The sequence below is a fragment of the Argentina anserina genome, chromosome 4 (assembly GCF_933775445.1).
Source record: "Argentina anserina chromosome 4, drPotAnse1.1, whole genome shotgun sequence".
NCBI lineage: Eukaryota > Viridiplantae > Streptophyta > Magnoliopsida > Rosales > Rosaceae > Argentina > Argentina anserina.
In genome coordinates, this window is record NC_065875.1 from 6,360,157 (window position 1) to 6,374,064 (window position 13,908).

General features: G+C 37.2%; 1 protein-coding gene across 1 annotated transcript; it reads left to right on the forward strand.

The window, feature by feature from the left end:
- The first annotated feature begins 998 nt into the window (after window positions 1-998).
- On the forward strand, window positions 999-7,240 carry LOC126792637 (threonine--tRNA ligase, mitochondrial 1). The gene is made up of 20 exons (XM_050519078.1): window positions 999-1,312; window positions 1,493-1,730; window positions 1,809-1,868; window positions 1,959-2,048; window positions 2,185-2,259; window positions 2,371-2,499; window positions 2,594-2,683; window positions 3,290-3,378; window positions 3,469-3,565; window positions 3,642-3,728; window positions 4,064-4,148; window positions 4,261-4,355; window positions 4,477-4,509; window positions 4,604-4,690; window positions 4,799-4,903; window positions 5,233-5,325; window positions 5,419-5,643; window positions 6,331-6,402; window positions 6,659-6,730; window positions 6,970-7,240. The coding sequence occupies exons 1-20, from the start codon at window positions 999-1,001 to the stop codon at window positions 7,063-7,065; spliced, it is 2,232 nt and encodes a 743-aa protein (XP_050375035.1). The 3' UTR covers window positions 7,066-7,240.
- The last annotated feature ends 6,668 nt before the right edge of the window (window positions 7,241-13,908 follow it).

Here is a 13,908-nt window from a genome sequence, read left to right on the forward strand (position 1 = left end):
CCACCTAGTATATTGCCTAAACCAAAAAAAGATAAAAATTGACTTCTCACTAATCCGTATTAATGCATTCATATTCAATTTGGCAGGCCTATTTAGTGATTGAGTCATGGTCTTATTGCTACTTGTGAGACTAACTCAATTTACTCTCATTTGGGATACGACGTTCTTGTTAGATTTCGACCAGATTAATAATCTTACAGTTACATTATTATATTTTGTTGGTTTTGTATGAGTTGAAACAACTATGGATGTGAAAGAAAAAAGAATTCTACATAGAAAATTGATAAATAGAACAATAATATAGATGCAGACCCATTTAGGAAGAAAGTCAAATAAAATAAATTGCCGCGAGAGAAGACTTCTTGCCTTCTTGCAACAAGGCAAGCAACCTTGTCATAAATTTTCCTAATGTATTTTTTTTCTCATATGAATGTATATCATTTCCAATCCACAAGTATAATATAACGTGCACACTATCTCAAGAGAAATGTCTAAAAACTTTAATCATCTAAAATTATTCTCTAAAATTTATTTAGTGCTAGAAAGAGAAATCAAATCATTTACACTTATCCATTAAAGTAACACCTTTCATTACTTCAGTATTTTATGGAAATTAGATCTAACTTCTAAATGGTAGTCTTAGATGATAGAAAATTCTACAATGCAGCGCTACATACAATGCAAACTATTTTTTGTTTGTGTGAAAAAAAAAGTCAGTAAAAAAAATTGATGACAACATATAATGAGAATCACAAGATTTTAAAAGTTGGAATTAAACTGTGAAGATTTTGATCGGCATGGTGTGCAGATGTGCACCGTAGACAAATAATGGTAGCATATAAAATAGAGTTCAGACATACAAATTGGATCGGATACAGAGTAGTTTCATCCCACTGGATCCACACATTTTAAGGCCCAACTGGATAACAAGCCCAAATGTTTTAGTCTCGGACAACATATAGTGATATGAGAGCGGGTCACAGAAATATTGTTACTATATGCTGCAGTGCTCTAAAACCTCGATATCAGCCGCAGCCGCAGCCGCAGCCGCTTTCTCGTTCTCTCTTCTCCGCCGTAACCGAAACTCTCCCTCACTCTCCACTTTGACTCCTCCGCCGTACCGGAAATCCTTCTCCTCCCTACCTCCGCCGCCATCTTCCGCCGCTATGCCGCCGGCCGCCGCCGCCATGGCGTCCTATCCTAAAGACGACGCTTACCTCGCTAGCGTGATTCCCAAGCGCATCGAGCTCTTCAAGGCCATCCAGGCGCAGCAGCTCGCCGAGCGTCAGGCTCTCCCTTCCGATCCTATCAAGTGAGTCTTCTTCAAACCCTAAACCCTAAGACCTTCAGTGTTGCTGTGTGTGAGTGGATTTTGGTTCTGTTTGAGTATTGTTATCGAACTCTAAGCCCTAGCTGAGACCATCGGCGGTGGTCTGTGTTGATTTAGGGATGGAATTTGATTCTGTTGTGGACTTTTTGGCTTGGTTTTTAGGATTACATTGAAGGACGGGAATGTGAAGGAGGGGAAGAAGTGGGTGACTTCGCCGTTCGACGTTGCGAAGGAGATTTCAAAGAGCTTGGCGTCGAATGCGTTGATTTCTTCGGTCAATGGAGTGCTGTGGGACATGAGCAGGCCTCTGGAGGGTGACTGTGACTTGAAGCTGTATACTTTCGACGAAGATGAAGGGAGGGACACTTTCTGGCATTCCAGCGCGCACATTCTCGGAGAGGTAGTGAGGCTTTTATTTTCGAATGTTTATGTGTGTTTTGATTGAGTTGCAGTGATGGAATTTCGATTTTGGTTGCAGGCGCTTGAAGCGGAGTATGGTTGCAAGCTGTGTATAGGTCCTTGCACAACTAGAGGAGAGGTATTCTGATTTTGTTTGGTTGTGCCTTTTATTTCGTGACTACTGAATACTCATTTGAGTAACTTATGGAATGTTTGAATTTAATGACAGGGTTTCTATTATGATGCATTTTACGGAGATTTGGGATTGAATGAGGACCACTTCAAGAAAATTGTATCAGGAGCAGACAAGGCTGTTAAGGTATGTTTATTATCTTGTAAGAAAATTCATGCAAAGTTACCTTTGTTTAGGAAACTATTTCACCTTAATGGATTGCGAATGACATTAGGTGTTGCAATATTATACTCTTGACTTTTTATTTGTATTATTCTTCCAGGACAAACAGCCATTTGAGCGCATTGAAGTATCGAAGGATCAGGCACTTGAGATTTTTTCTGATAATGCATTTAAGGTAAGTGAAGCTGCCAATTAGTTTCTTTTTAATTGGTTGAGTTTAACTAGTTTGTTCATGCTTTACCCACTTCAAATATGTTTTGTTTTTTCTTTGCTCTACTTCCACCAGGTTGAAATCATCAATGATCTTCCAGCTGACAAAACTATCACCGTCTACAGATGTGGCCCCTTAGTTGACTTGTGTCGTGGACCACACATACCGAACACATCGTTTGTCAAAGCGTTTGCATGTTTGAAAGTATGTTAATATGTCATTTCTGAGATGTACCTTCTGATTTGTTATTACTGGCTTAGATAGTCTGTATGTTTGATCTGTGAATTTGTAACTCCAGGCTTCATCTGCTTACTGGAGAGGAAATAAAGATCGTGAAAGCTTACAGAGAGTTTACGGAATATCTTATCCTGATAAGAAAAGATTGCAGGTGATATTATATTTGTCTTCTGGCAACTTTGGCTTTGGTTTACTTATCTCATTTCTTAGTTCTGTCAGCTGCTTAAGCTGAGTTTGTTACTGTGGTTAGAATATAAAGTTCCTTGTGCTCATTGTTGCACTAAGTACCCAAATGGCATTTTGGACAAAAATGTGTAAGGATCTAATTCAATGCTACATGATGACATTTAACTTGACCATTGCTTACAGATTGCAATTGTTTTGAAAAGGTTTCAGTCCGTTTCACATATGAAGGATAAATTGTGTTTTAACTAACTAAAATAGTACAATCGGTAGTTGAAAGGGTAATTTATAGATTACACCATGCGAACTTAAACCTGGTTTCCTACATTAATCCATTGAAGCTGCATAAAGTCAAATGATGGCATGCTGTTGAAGACATGTCATGTTGTTTCAAACATGAGCTTAACCTGTAATCAATCCGTATAAAACAATGAATGCTACCGTAAACAATTGGTTGAAAAAAATATATTTTATAGTCATCATAGAAAATCTTTAGAAGCTATGCCTATGAATTTTTGTGTTTATCAGACCTAAAAGTATGTCATTCTTCCTAATGTGGACTTCCTTTTTTTAGGAATATCTCAAGAATCTGGAAGAAGCCAAGAAATATGATCATAGATTGTTAGGTACAAAGCAGGAGCTGTTCTTTAATCACCCACTTAGGTATGTTCTGGATTTATATATCTTTATTGTTTTAATTGGCTAAGATTGTTTATTATTTAATAATCTAATATATACTTTTGTCAAATTCAGTCCAGGAAGTTGGTTCTTCCTGCCCAATGGGACCCGGATTTATAACAAGCTTATGGACTTCATAAAAAATCAATACAGACAAAGAGGATACCAAGAGGTTAATGAATTTTCAGTTGTTCTGTCGTCCCATTAATCTTTAATGATTTGTACTTAGTTTTACTTTTCTTGGGTAGGTTATATCGCCAAACATGTACAATATGCAACTCTGGGAAACATCTGGTCATGCTGCGAATTACAAGGATAATATGTTTGTCTTTGAGGTGAGTTTTTTATATAACTTCTACATATTCATGTTGGAGCACCTTGTGAAAACCCCCTCGTGCTTAAATGCAATCTGTCTGTCAGGATCAAGGAAATGGAAAACAAATTAATGATATATAATGACTAGAGATTGTTTTTTATTTGTGTGCGTGGATGTATTTTTTCTGGGGAAGTTTGTAATGCTGGTTGATTCATAAACAGGCTTTATTGCTCAATATATAAGTAATGTTGAACTCATTGTAGGAAATGATTACTTATTTCAGTAGCTAGGAATTAGTTTTAGCTCGATTTGGTGTTGCATATGATGAATTGTAATAACTATTTTCTACTACAGATTGAGAAACAAGAGTTTGGATTGAAGCCCATGAATTGTCCGGGGCATTGTTTAATGTTTCAGCACAGAGTTCGTTCCTATAGAGGTCAAGTATCATCTTTTGTTCTGATTTTTCATTTTCTTGCCAGATGGTCAAATCAATACGTATTCATGTTCATCATAGGCATTGATTATTGTTTTTTGTTATTATTTTAAAGAACTTCCTCTTAGAATGGCTGACTTTGGGGTGTTGCACCGGAATGAGGCCAGTGGAGCTCTCACCGGGTTAACTCGCGTCAGGAGGTTTCAGCAGGTTCGACTATCTGATTGATATACTTATTTGTGGATTTATACTTTTTACTTCTTTCTCTTTTTTACTCATCCAGTTGTATGTTTGTGATCATTTGACCAACTTTTGCTCACTTACGTTCCAGGATGATGCACATATCTTCTGCAGGGAATCTCAAGTGAGTTAAACATAATTGATTCTCCACATCACTATTAAAATATTTCAGGCTTTGTTTCGATTGCTGGACTCATATGTGGTTCTTTTCTTTTCAGATAAAAGATGAAGTTAAGGGTGTCTTAGATTTCATCCAGTACACCTACGATATATTTGGTTTCACTTTTGATCTGAAGCTATCTACAGTAAGATGTCCCTAATAATGCATCTTTTTTGTGATTCTGATGTCTTTCTCTTTGAAGGAGTTCAGCTTCATTGTATGTGTGCAATAATTAGTTTCTTGTGTGTTGCAGAGGCCAGAAAAGTACCTTGGAGATATAGAAACATGGGAGAAAGCTGAGGCAGCGCTGACAGACGCGTTAAACGAATTTAAAAACGAATTTGGCAAAGACTGGCAGGTACTTTTTATAATGCTCTAGTTGCCTCTAGGCACCTACCTAATGCTTTAATTGATTACACGTCTAGTGTGTATTTTTATGGTAAAAGGCACATCATGGCAATATTATTAATGTATGAAATTTAGATAATGGTTTTGCTGGTACGTGGAGCTAGATGGATATGGTTGGAGTTTTGATTCCATTAACCTGGGCCTAGAGTAGAATGCCAAACTTTTGTGGCTGATGTTGTGTTGTTTAGGGTCCATTATCTATTTATTTATAAGAGTACTCCTGTAGCTGCCTCAGATTTATTGTTTGGCTACGGAGTTTCACATTTGATCATGTTACAGATAAATGAAGGGGATGGTGCGTTTTATGGACCAAAGATAGATATCAGTGTATCTGATGCATTGAACAGGAAATTTCAGTGTGCAACGTTACAGGTATGTTGTCATCAGTTTTCCTGTCCAGTGATCCTTTTATTTTGTTTTCTCATTATTTCTGTAATTGTTTTGGGGAAAAACTGTTGGTTGCAGCTGGATTTTCAGCTTCCTGCTCGCTTTGAGCTGTATTACTCAGCAGAGGGGGAAGAAGGCAAAAGGGAGGCACCTGTTATGATACATAGAGCCATTTTGGGTTCTGTTGAGCGTATGTTTGCTATACTGTTGGAGCACTATAAGGGGAAATGGCCGTTCTGGCTTAGTCCTCGTCAGGCAATAGTTTGCCCCGTCTCTGATAAGTCTCAGCCCTATGCTCAACAGGTACTTCAAAAAAAATATTTCCTGTTTTTTTAAATATCAGGTTTTGATTCTTTTTTTTTTGTCCTCTTTCAATTATTCAATAATATACTTCAAAATTTCACTAACTTTTTTGTGGTTCTCCTTTTAAGGAATTATACAATATGTACATTAATTTTATTAGATATATAGGTTCAACATACTTTACATTCTATATTCATGGAGTGCTGACATGTGCTTCTTCCCTAAGAAGTAATCAATCTTAGTAGTGGTGTTCTTTGAGATCTGTTGCTTTGTTATGTGTCTTCTAAATTAAGTCAATCACTTCAACACTCAAGGCCAGCTTGCACAATTTGCAGTCCTAACACTAAATTAGTTGAGTAGGTTCTCATAGCTAGCTAATTGCCAAGCTAGAGCCGATTACTATATGGTATGAAAAGTTATTTAGCAGTTCTGGTTATGCCTGAATCATAGCCAAGTCAAAAAGTGATATAGTTTGCAGAAACCAGACAGGCTAAATTAATATCTCCCGCAACATCAATCTGAGAAATAAGCTGGTTGCTCTCAGCAATAGTTCTTGCTATTTTTTTTCCGACAATGTAATAGTTTCTTGCACTTGATTTATGTTTCTCTTCTTAAGTTTATTTGAATTTAAATAAAAAAAATGTTACATGAGACTTAGTTGGGGACATTTTTTTGAATTTTTTGTAGGTCCGGGACAGAATCTTTCAGGCAGGTTATTTTGTTGATGTTGACACTAGTGACCGGACCATTCAGAAAAAGGTTTGGATTCATAATTGTGTCGTAATGTATCATATTTGTTTTATTTTTTATTTTTTACTTATTGAAGGTCCATAGGTCATGCAAGCTCTCTCCCTCCCATATGAAGCAAATGAATCTTGGCAATGAGATTGTTAACTATCTATTAGATTCTTTCCGCCCAAAGAATATGATGATTGTTCTTCTGTTGCTTCACATGTCAATTTATTGTTACTGAAGAACCGAGCTCCTAATTCGTTGGGGTTGTTTGTTTTTGCAGGTACGAGAAGCTCAAATGGCACAATACAACTACATTTTAGTTGTGGGCGAGGAGGAAGTCAAAACTGGACAGGTTATCCCACTATTATTCGTTTAAATCTTAATGTTGCATTTCACCCTATTTGCAGTTTTCTGGCGCAAAAACATTGTTCAATTCCTTTTATAACATTCTCTTTTACTTACCGGGACTAAGCTTTGTATGGGGAGCATGGTTTACATACAAGAAAATTATAATTGACATAACACCATTATGTGCATGGTAGGCATGATAAATTTTTGTTAAAAGTAAGAAGTTACTCTTTTATTGTTCAGGTGAGTGTACGGGTTAGAGATAAGGCAGACTCCATTGTAAAGACCATGGATGACCTACTCCAAGAATTTAAGGAAAATGTGGAATCTTTTCGTTGAACTTTTCTAAAGAAGAATGCTGAAAGTAATTGTAGACTTCTATCAAATGAACACGCATGAGGGCTTTTTCGGATACTGAATTGTCTGATATACTATTACTACAATGGATTGTACTGGTGTATTCACGTTTTGCAGATTCAAATGTTGTTGAAGCGTTTGCCATCTTGTACACTTTGCTCCTGTGTAGTTTAATTTTTTGCCGCCTTCATTTTTTTATTTTTTATCGAGTGTTCTAGGCTTGGTCAGATTGCTTTAGTACGGCGCTTTGATGGGTAGGGATTCATTTATCAGATCATCTTACCATTTAGTGTTTCAACCGTTTTATTATTATTATTATTTTCTTTTTTGAAGGAGTAGTGTTTATCTATAATTTGCTATTTTAATGGAGTATACAGCCTAAAACATAAAAAGTGCGTTTAAGCCTGCATTTTACAAATTTGAGAAGTGGAGAACCGGACTTTTGAATTGTTCCCGATCTTTGTGCAAGTAACGGTACATAGTGTTAATTTCATCAGATTTTATCTTTAATTTATTTTCCATCGTGTCTACTTCGAACTAGATTATAATACCTTTTCTTAATTTTTCATTCCAGAATGCATCTTACTATCATGTCAGATTAGTATTCCGGGGTCTGCTCTTCCCTTTGTGCTGCCTTACACCTAGACAACTGATTTTATTTAGCAAAACCAAAAAAAAAAAACGTATTAAATACAAGAACTGATCTCAATACATGTTTTCCTATGGAATGGAATTAGAATTGCATCTTCAAATTGGAATGCACGGAAGAAAATCGGCACGATTTATATTGTGCCCTGGCCCTAGCTAGCATGCAGTATTTGATCAGGAATATTTTATGTCACCACCCTGTCCCGGAACTATAATCATGATCTATAGTTTGGAAACCCTCCATTCCGGATTTTCTGTTATACACACTACTATCCCAATTACAATGGCAGATGATCAGAATTGCTGCATCATAAAGAGAACACAACAGTGCAAATCAAACTGGTCCGAGCTCCCACTTGAAATCCCAGAGTTGATATTGAAAAGGCTTGCGTCGATCATTGCCATCCTTCGCTTCAAAGGAGTTTGCTCTTCGTGGATATATGCTGCAAACTCTTACATCGCTGCATCTTATAACAAGCCCTTGCCTCAATCTCCATAGCTCGTGCTTGGTAAGGGTCAAGAAGACGTACAACAGTTTTCGGTTTTTCAGTCTAGAAGAGAACAAGGTTTATACCATCGAGAACAAACTATTTGAAGGTCGTTTTATAGGCTCATCACATAAGTGGCTGACTGGGTGGTGAATATGAACAAGTCTTCAACCATCAATCTTCTAACAGTTTCAGGTGAAAGCATTCAATTCCCTAATATTCGAGCTTTTGGTAATGGATTTTCCAACTTATCTAGTTGTCAGCTATTGAATGTAGTCCTTTCCTCGGAGCCATCGCCGGAATAAGTTCTTTTTGACGATTCGCACTATGAATTACCTCGCAACCTTTAATTTAAGCATGAAGACAACGCATGGAGTATTTTGCTCCTTCAGCCTTTCTGTGGGGAGATTTATTGTATTTAAAAATGGCAAACTATTTTCATTAATGGGCAACAGTGCAGTTCATATGATACCGACCGTGACAAATCTCTTCATGATCGATTAACTATATATATACTCGGACGGAGCTGGCCGTTTTCGTGTGCATGTGATGAGGGTTTTGATTGGGAGCTTGAGTGATTTTGTATGATCACAAAAGTATATTTTGAGGTCTATAAGATGAGTTTCACGCTTAGATCAGATGCTTATAATATCGCTTCGTGGGAGAGAGTGGAAAGTTGAAGTCACAATCTATGATTTGGTGTCGGAATCAATCTCCGATGGTATTATCAGCTACAGATTATACAGGGTTCAAAGAAAACTCATAATAGCCGGGGCCGTGTTTTCATGTACAACTTGCAAGTTAAAATTGTAAAGCCATGTTTCAGCGAATTATATGAGTCCAAAACGGATCAAGATTCGTTCTGGATCGCTCCCAATTTGTCCTTGAAGTAGGAATTTGTCTTTGCTAAAACTCATGTATTCGATTTAGTTGTTTATATGCTAAATTTAATAAGTGGGTAGTCGTTTCAATAATGCAGATAATTAAGATATTTTGGTATCTAGTTAACATCAATGAAAAGCCACTAAATAGAAACAAGTTAACAAGTAGTCGATCAAAACTGACAATCTTTTCTTGTCTATATTTCACCAAATTAACCTTCAAAATTATTAAACTTCCAACTTTGATTTAAAGTTGTGGTTTCCGTTACGAAAATGCTAATGTTAGTCCTAGTGTTGGAGTATACACAGCCTAAATTTAATTTGAAGCTTTAAAGCCATGCATACAAATTTGAAAAGTTGAGATCTTAACTACAACAAACTTGAGATATCTGTAGACACATGAAATTTAATGAAGTAAATCATCTTCATTAAATAATTAAATCGATCAAGAATCCAACAAAATTGCACACGTGACCCAAAAGTCAACAAAGTTAGTGCAGATCTGAATAAAACTCGTGTCAGCACATAAATTGATGATCTTAATCGAAGCTACGTGATTCCGACTTAAATCGGAAATTGAATGTCATTGACGATTCGAAATGGTAATTGGACATTTGATTAAATTAATAAATTCTTTAACGGTTATAATTAAATCAATTATTTGAATATGTTTAATTTAGTTATGAGAATAACTAATTTTAAATTAATCAGAAAAATACATATTGATTTAATTATATAATTAAAGGAATTTATTATTTTAGTATCATTAAAATATTCTATTAAAAAGAAGCTTTGACACTATAAATATCTATTCCAACATGAAGAGGGGGAGCGGAGAAGAAGAGAGAAAATCACTTGAGCAAGATCACTCTCGAGAAATCCCGAAGTCTCCTAAGTCCACGAAGAACCGTCAAGCTACCAAATCGCTTGTTCTTCATCAAATCCAAAATCCAAACTCAAGTCCACGAAGAATCATCAAGCTACCAAATCGCTCGTTCTTCATCAAATCCAAATCCAAACTCAAGTCCACGAAGAATCGTCAAGCTACCAAATGGCTCGTTCTTCATCAAATCCAAATCCAAATTCAAATTCTCAAGATCAAGTGCATGTCACCCTTGAGCCAAATCACATACGGAGATAGAATCAGAGGAGTTCACAAAGATTGTAACCTCGCGCTTGATTATCAATAAATCACATTTTATTTGTACACGTGTCTGCATTATTATTTGTTTTCAGATTCTCGTTCTACAGTATAAAACCGATAAAATTTGATAGTCTAGAGGTACCAAAGTGAAAATAGTCACTCATTATTTTCTGTAATTAGGTAGAATTCAGTTGAGTAAAATACCCTAGCCCTAGCTAGTAGTAGTTGATTATGTATTTATCACCGTCAAAATATATATATACTTGAAAAATTCTTCTCCCTTATTTGCTACGGACTGCTATCCCATAAACAATGGACAATGATCAGAATTGTTGCACCAAAAAGGGAACACAACAATCAGAATCAAAGTGGTCTAATCTCCCCATTGAAATCGCAGAGTTGGTCTCCATCACCACAATCCGATTCCTCAAACAAAGCCAGGCTTCCAATATTGGGTAAGTCAGGTATTTGAGCGATTGCTCGTTGGGATGAACATCTCCGACATGGCTAGACCATGACGAGCATGACTCAAAGATTTTTAGTATGACGATTAAAGAAGCAGGCGACAGATGATTATCAGATTCGACCATCCGAGTCCAACGGTGCATTGGCCGACCATGATAGATTCCAACTATAGGGAGGCTTTCGGGGATCAACCTTAACAGATTTGCGAGGAGGTGGCAGCAATGTGACTTGGCTGGAACCTTTGGTGGCCTCTACTTTCCATGGTTCAACATCGTAATGATCTTGGTTAGGCTGGTGATCCGCTGCTCTTCGTGAGTTGTCCAACGACGGCGATATTTTGATCATGGTGAGAGGATTTTGACGTTGTTGGGCAGCAGTCGGTGGAATGGGTCATGTTACTGATGTATAGGGAGCCGGCCGACGGTTTTTGTCTCAACGAGAAGCAACGCTGGGCATAGAGGAGCCTGAGTGCCCACTGCTTTGGGTGGGTTGAGTAATTTCACCTGGGCCTTTTTGGGCTTAGGTATTGAGGCCCACTCATTGTTGGGTCATGATCTACGACCTTAGAGGTTAGATGAAGTTATTTTGCTGTGTTTTCAGGTTCTCTTGTTATGTGTGGAATTCCACTCCAGGGTTTTCAATATTGAGATTACTTGGGTTTTTCTTGGGTATTTTCGCATGGCTCTTCAGTGGCCCACAAGGGCGTTCCATGTTCATAATGCCTGCCTAGAAGTTACACTCTCCTCGGTAACCGACTTCTCTAGTTCCTTGGTGACAATTTGTGCCTCTCCTCAGAGATTCAGCATATGAATAGTTAGTTCTCTAGTTTAGGGTTTTGATTTTTCTGCACATTTTAAATTCTATCGTTGCCCGCGAAAGTGGAATATGTTCATGTTGTTTCGTACATTTTTTATTATTAATATATGACCTTATGTCGATTCTCAAAATAAAAAAACTATATGTTCTCATATGGCTGATGGATCGATGTTGGTGTTAACAATTTAGATTACATAGGATGTAAATAAGATTATATGTCTTCATCTTATATCCAATTGGATTGAATCATATGGTTGCAAATTTTATTCCGATCGAAATTTTCGAAGGTGTTTGCTACTTTGAACCTTGTAACAACAATTTAACGACAATAGTCTCAAGAGTTGGGTGAAAATAATAAATTCCACGTGACAGTTTTTCATTAGTACGAAAGATCACTGGACATTGTCACGTGGTCCTCTGGGAGGATTGAAAAATTTCTCACATAATACCAATTAACGTGGAAATTATATGGTATTTCATATTTATGATCCAAAACAGGGAATTAAAGTGCAAACAAAAATCTGGAAAATAAAAAAGAAACAAAATGTGAAAAGAAAGAAGTTGGAAAAAAAAGTAGAAGGTTAGAACGAAAATAAAATTGGATATTTGGATAAGTATAATTGGAGGCCTACTCAAATCAATATAACCCTTAAAAAATAGTCATCTATTTTTCAAATTATATAAAGAAGAAGAAGAATAAACAGATCTAATTAAAACAAGTTCCCCCTTTTCCAAAATGTAAAGAGGTTATGGCTCACCTTTTTCTCTCGTTGATAACCCTAGTTGTGCTCTCCCTCTCTGGTGGAGTCGATGGTTCTCGAACTATCGGAGGCGGTAGAATATTTTGGGATGACAACCTTGGCTTGTCTCCGGCATCGAGGGGACTATGTCCTCCTTATGTGTTTCTTTCTCCCTGTCAATCCAAGGCTGCGGAGGTGGACTGCGTTTGAAATCGTAATCTTCGATCTATACTAGGAACGACCATAGTTGCCGATGACTTGGTCGACTGTAGTGGTGGTTAATTGGCTGCTCTGACGGGGTTTGTGCCACTGATGGATGATGATACCGATCACAGTCTGCGGAGGTGGAGTGCTTTTGGGATCATAATCTCTTATCTAACCTCATGCATTAGTGGCCTTGGCATTGTCATTGTTAGTAAACTTGGTCAACATCGACACTTTGGGTAGAGAAACATAGACATCGCAATGCTCCTCATATGCTCTTTCGCATTCAGCCAGCACCTGAGCCTCAAGAGCTTCCGGTCCATTGAACTCCTCAGGATCCACTTTTGCAAAAGTGTCAAGTGTGTTGTAACGGAAGGTCTCCAAATGAATCATGGATGGATCTGCTTCTTCTGTAAAAGGCCCTCAGGTAGATCATGGTCACTATCACTAGACTGGTATGTCGCATGGCATACATATATCCAACAAAGTGAAGGGAGACTCATGGTTACACAAATCAAACTCTAAGCGTTTGGTCTCCAACTTGGCAACCAAAGCATAGCCCACAAACTTCTCAACAGCCTCATCATAAAGAGGCTTGACAACACTAAAGAGATCTTCTGGGGTGCTGTAGTCAACAACATCTACACGAGCCAACATCTTATCTTTTCCCTTCTTTTGCGCTCCGACAGCCACCATTTCAAAGATATTAGAACTAGAAAAAGACATCTTTGGCTAGGAAGAAGATATGTTTGGAACTCTTGGCTTGTTGGATGAATTGAAGGCTAAGGAGGAGCCACTTATATGTAACTCGGAGGAGGGGCTCTTGTGAGTCTGCATTGTCATCTCTGCATTCCACTCAAGCTAAAAAAGAAGGATTCTCTCCCACTCTCAGGATTGTGCATCATGATCTATGCATTCCATTTCTGGTAGCTAGATTCTCTCCCTCTCCATCCCATGACCCTAGCCTCCATCATCTTCAATTTCCTCGTCACCTTGCATCATCTTTGCATTCACAAAAAGAGACTCACTCCATTCCATTTCTTGCAAAGATGTGACTTATACTTCTCAATTTTATTTTCCCATGAAGCCATCCCTTTCGATACTCTTTTTCGCAAATCTGCATTATCATCTCTCCATTACACTTAGGATGGTGTATTGTATAGGATTTGTATGGATTTTGTTTTTAATTCATAGACTTTCAGAGTAGTCCACAAACTTTTAAAAAGAACACATACTTACATAGATTTCTGTTGATTTCTTTAAAGTCATTGGCTTTGATTATAAACTTTTATTTATTTATGAAAATCCACAAAGTTCATTATGAACGACTTTTACAGATTTCATAGAAACTCAAAATAATTTTATAACATAAAGTAATTTGAACATAAAGGAAAACATCTCAATGTCACGAATGAGAAAGTATATGCATCAAATAAAAA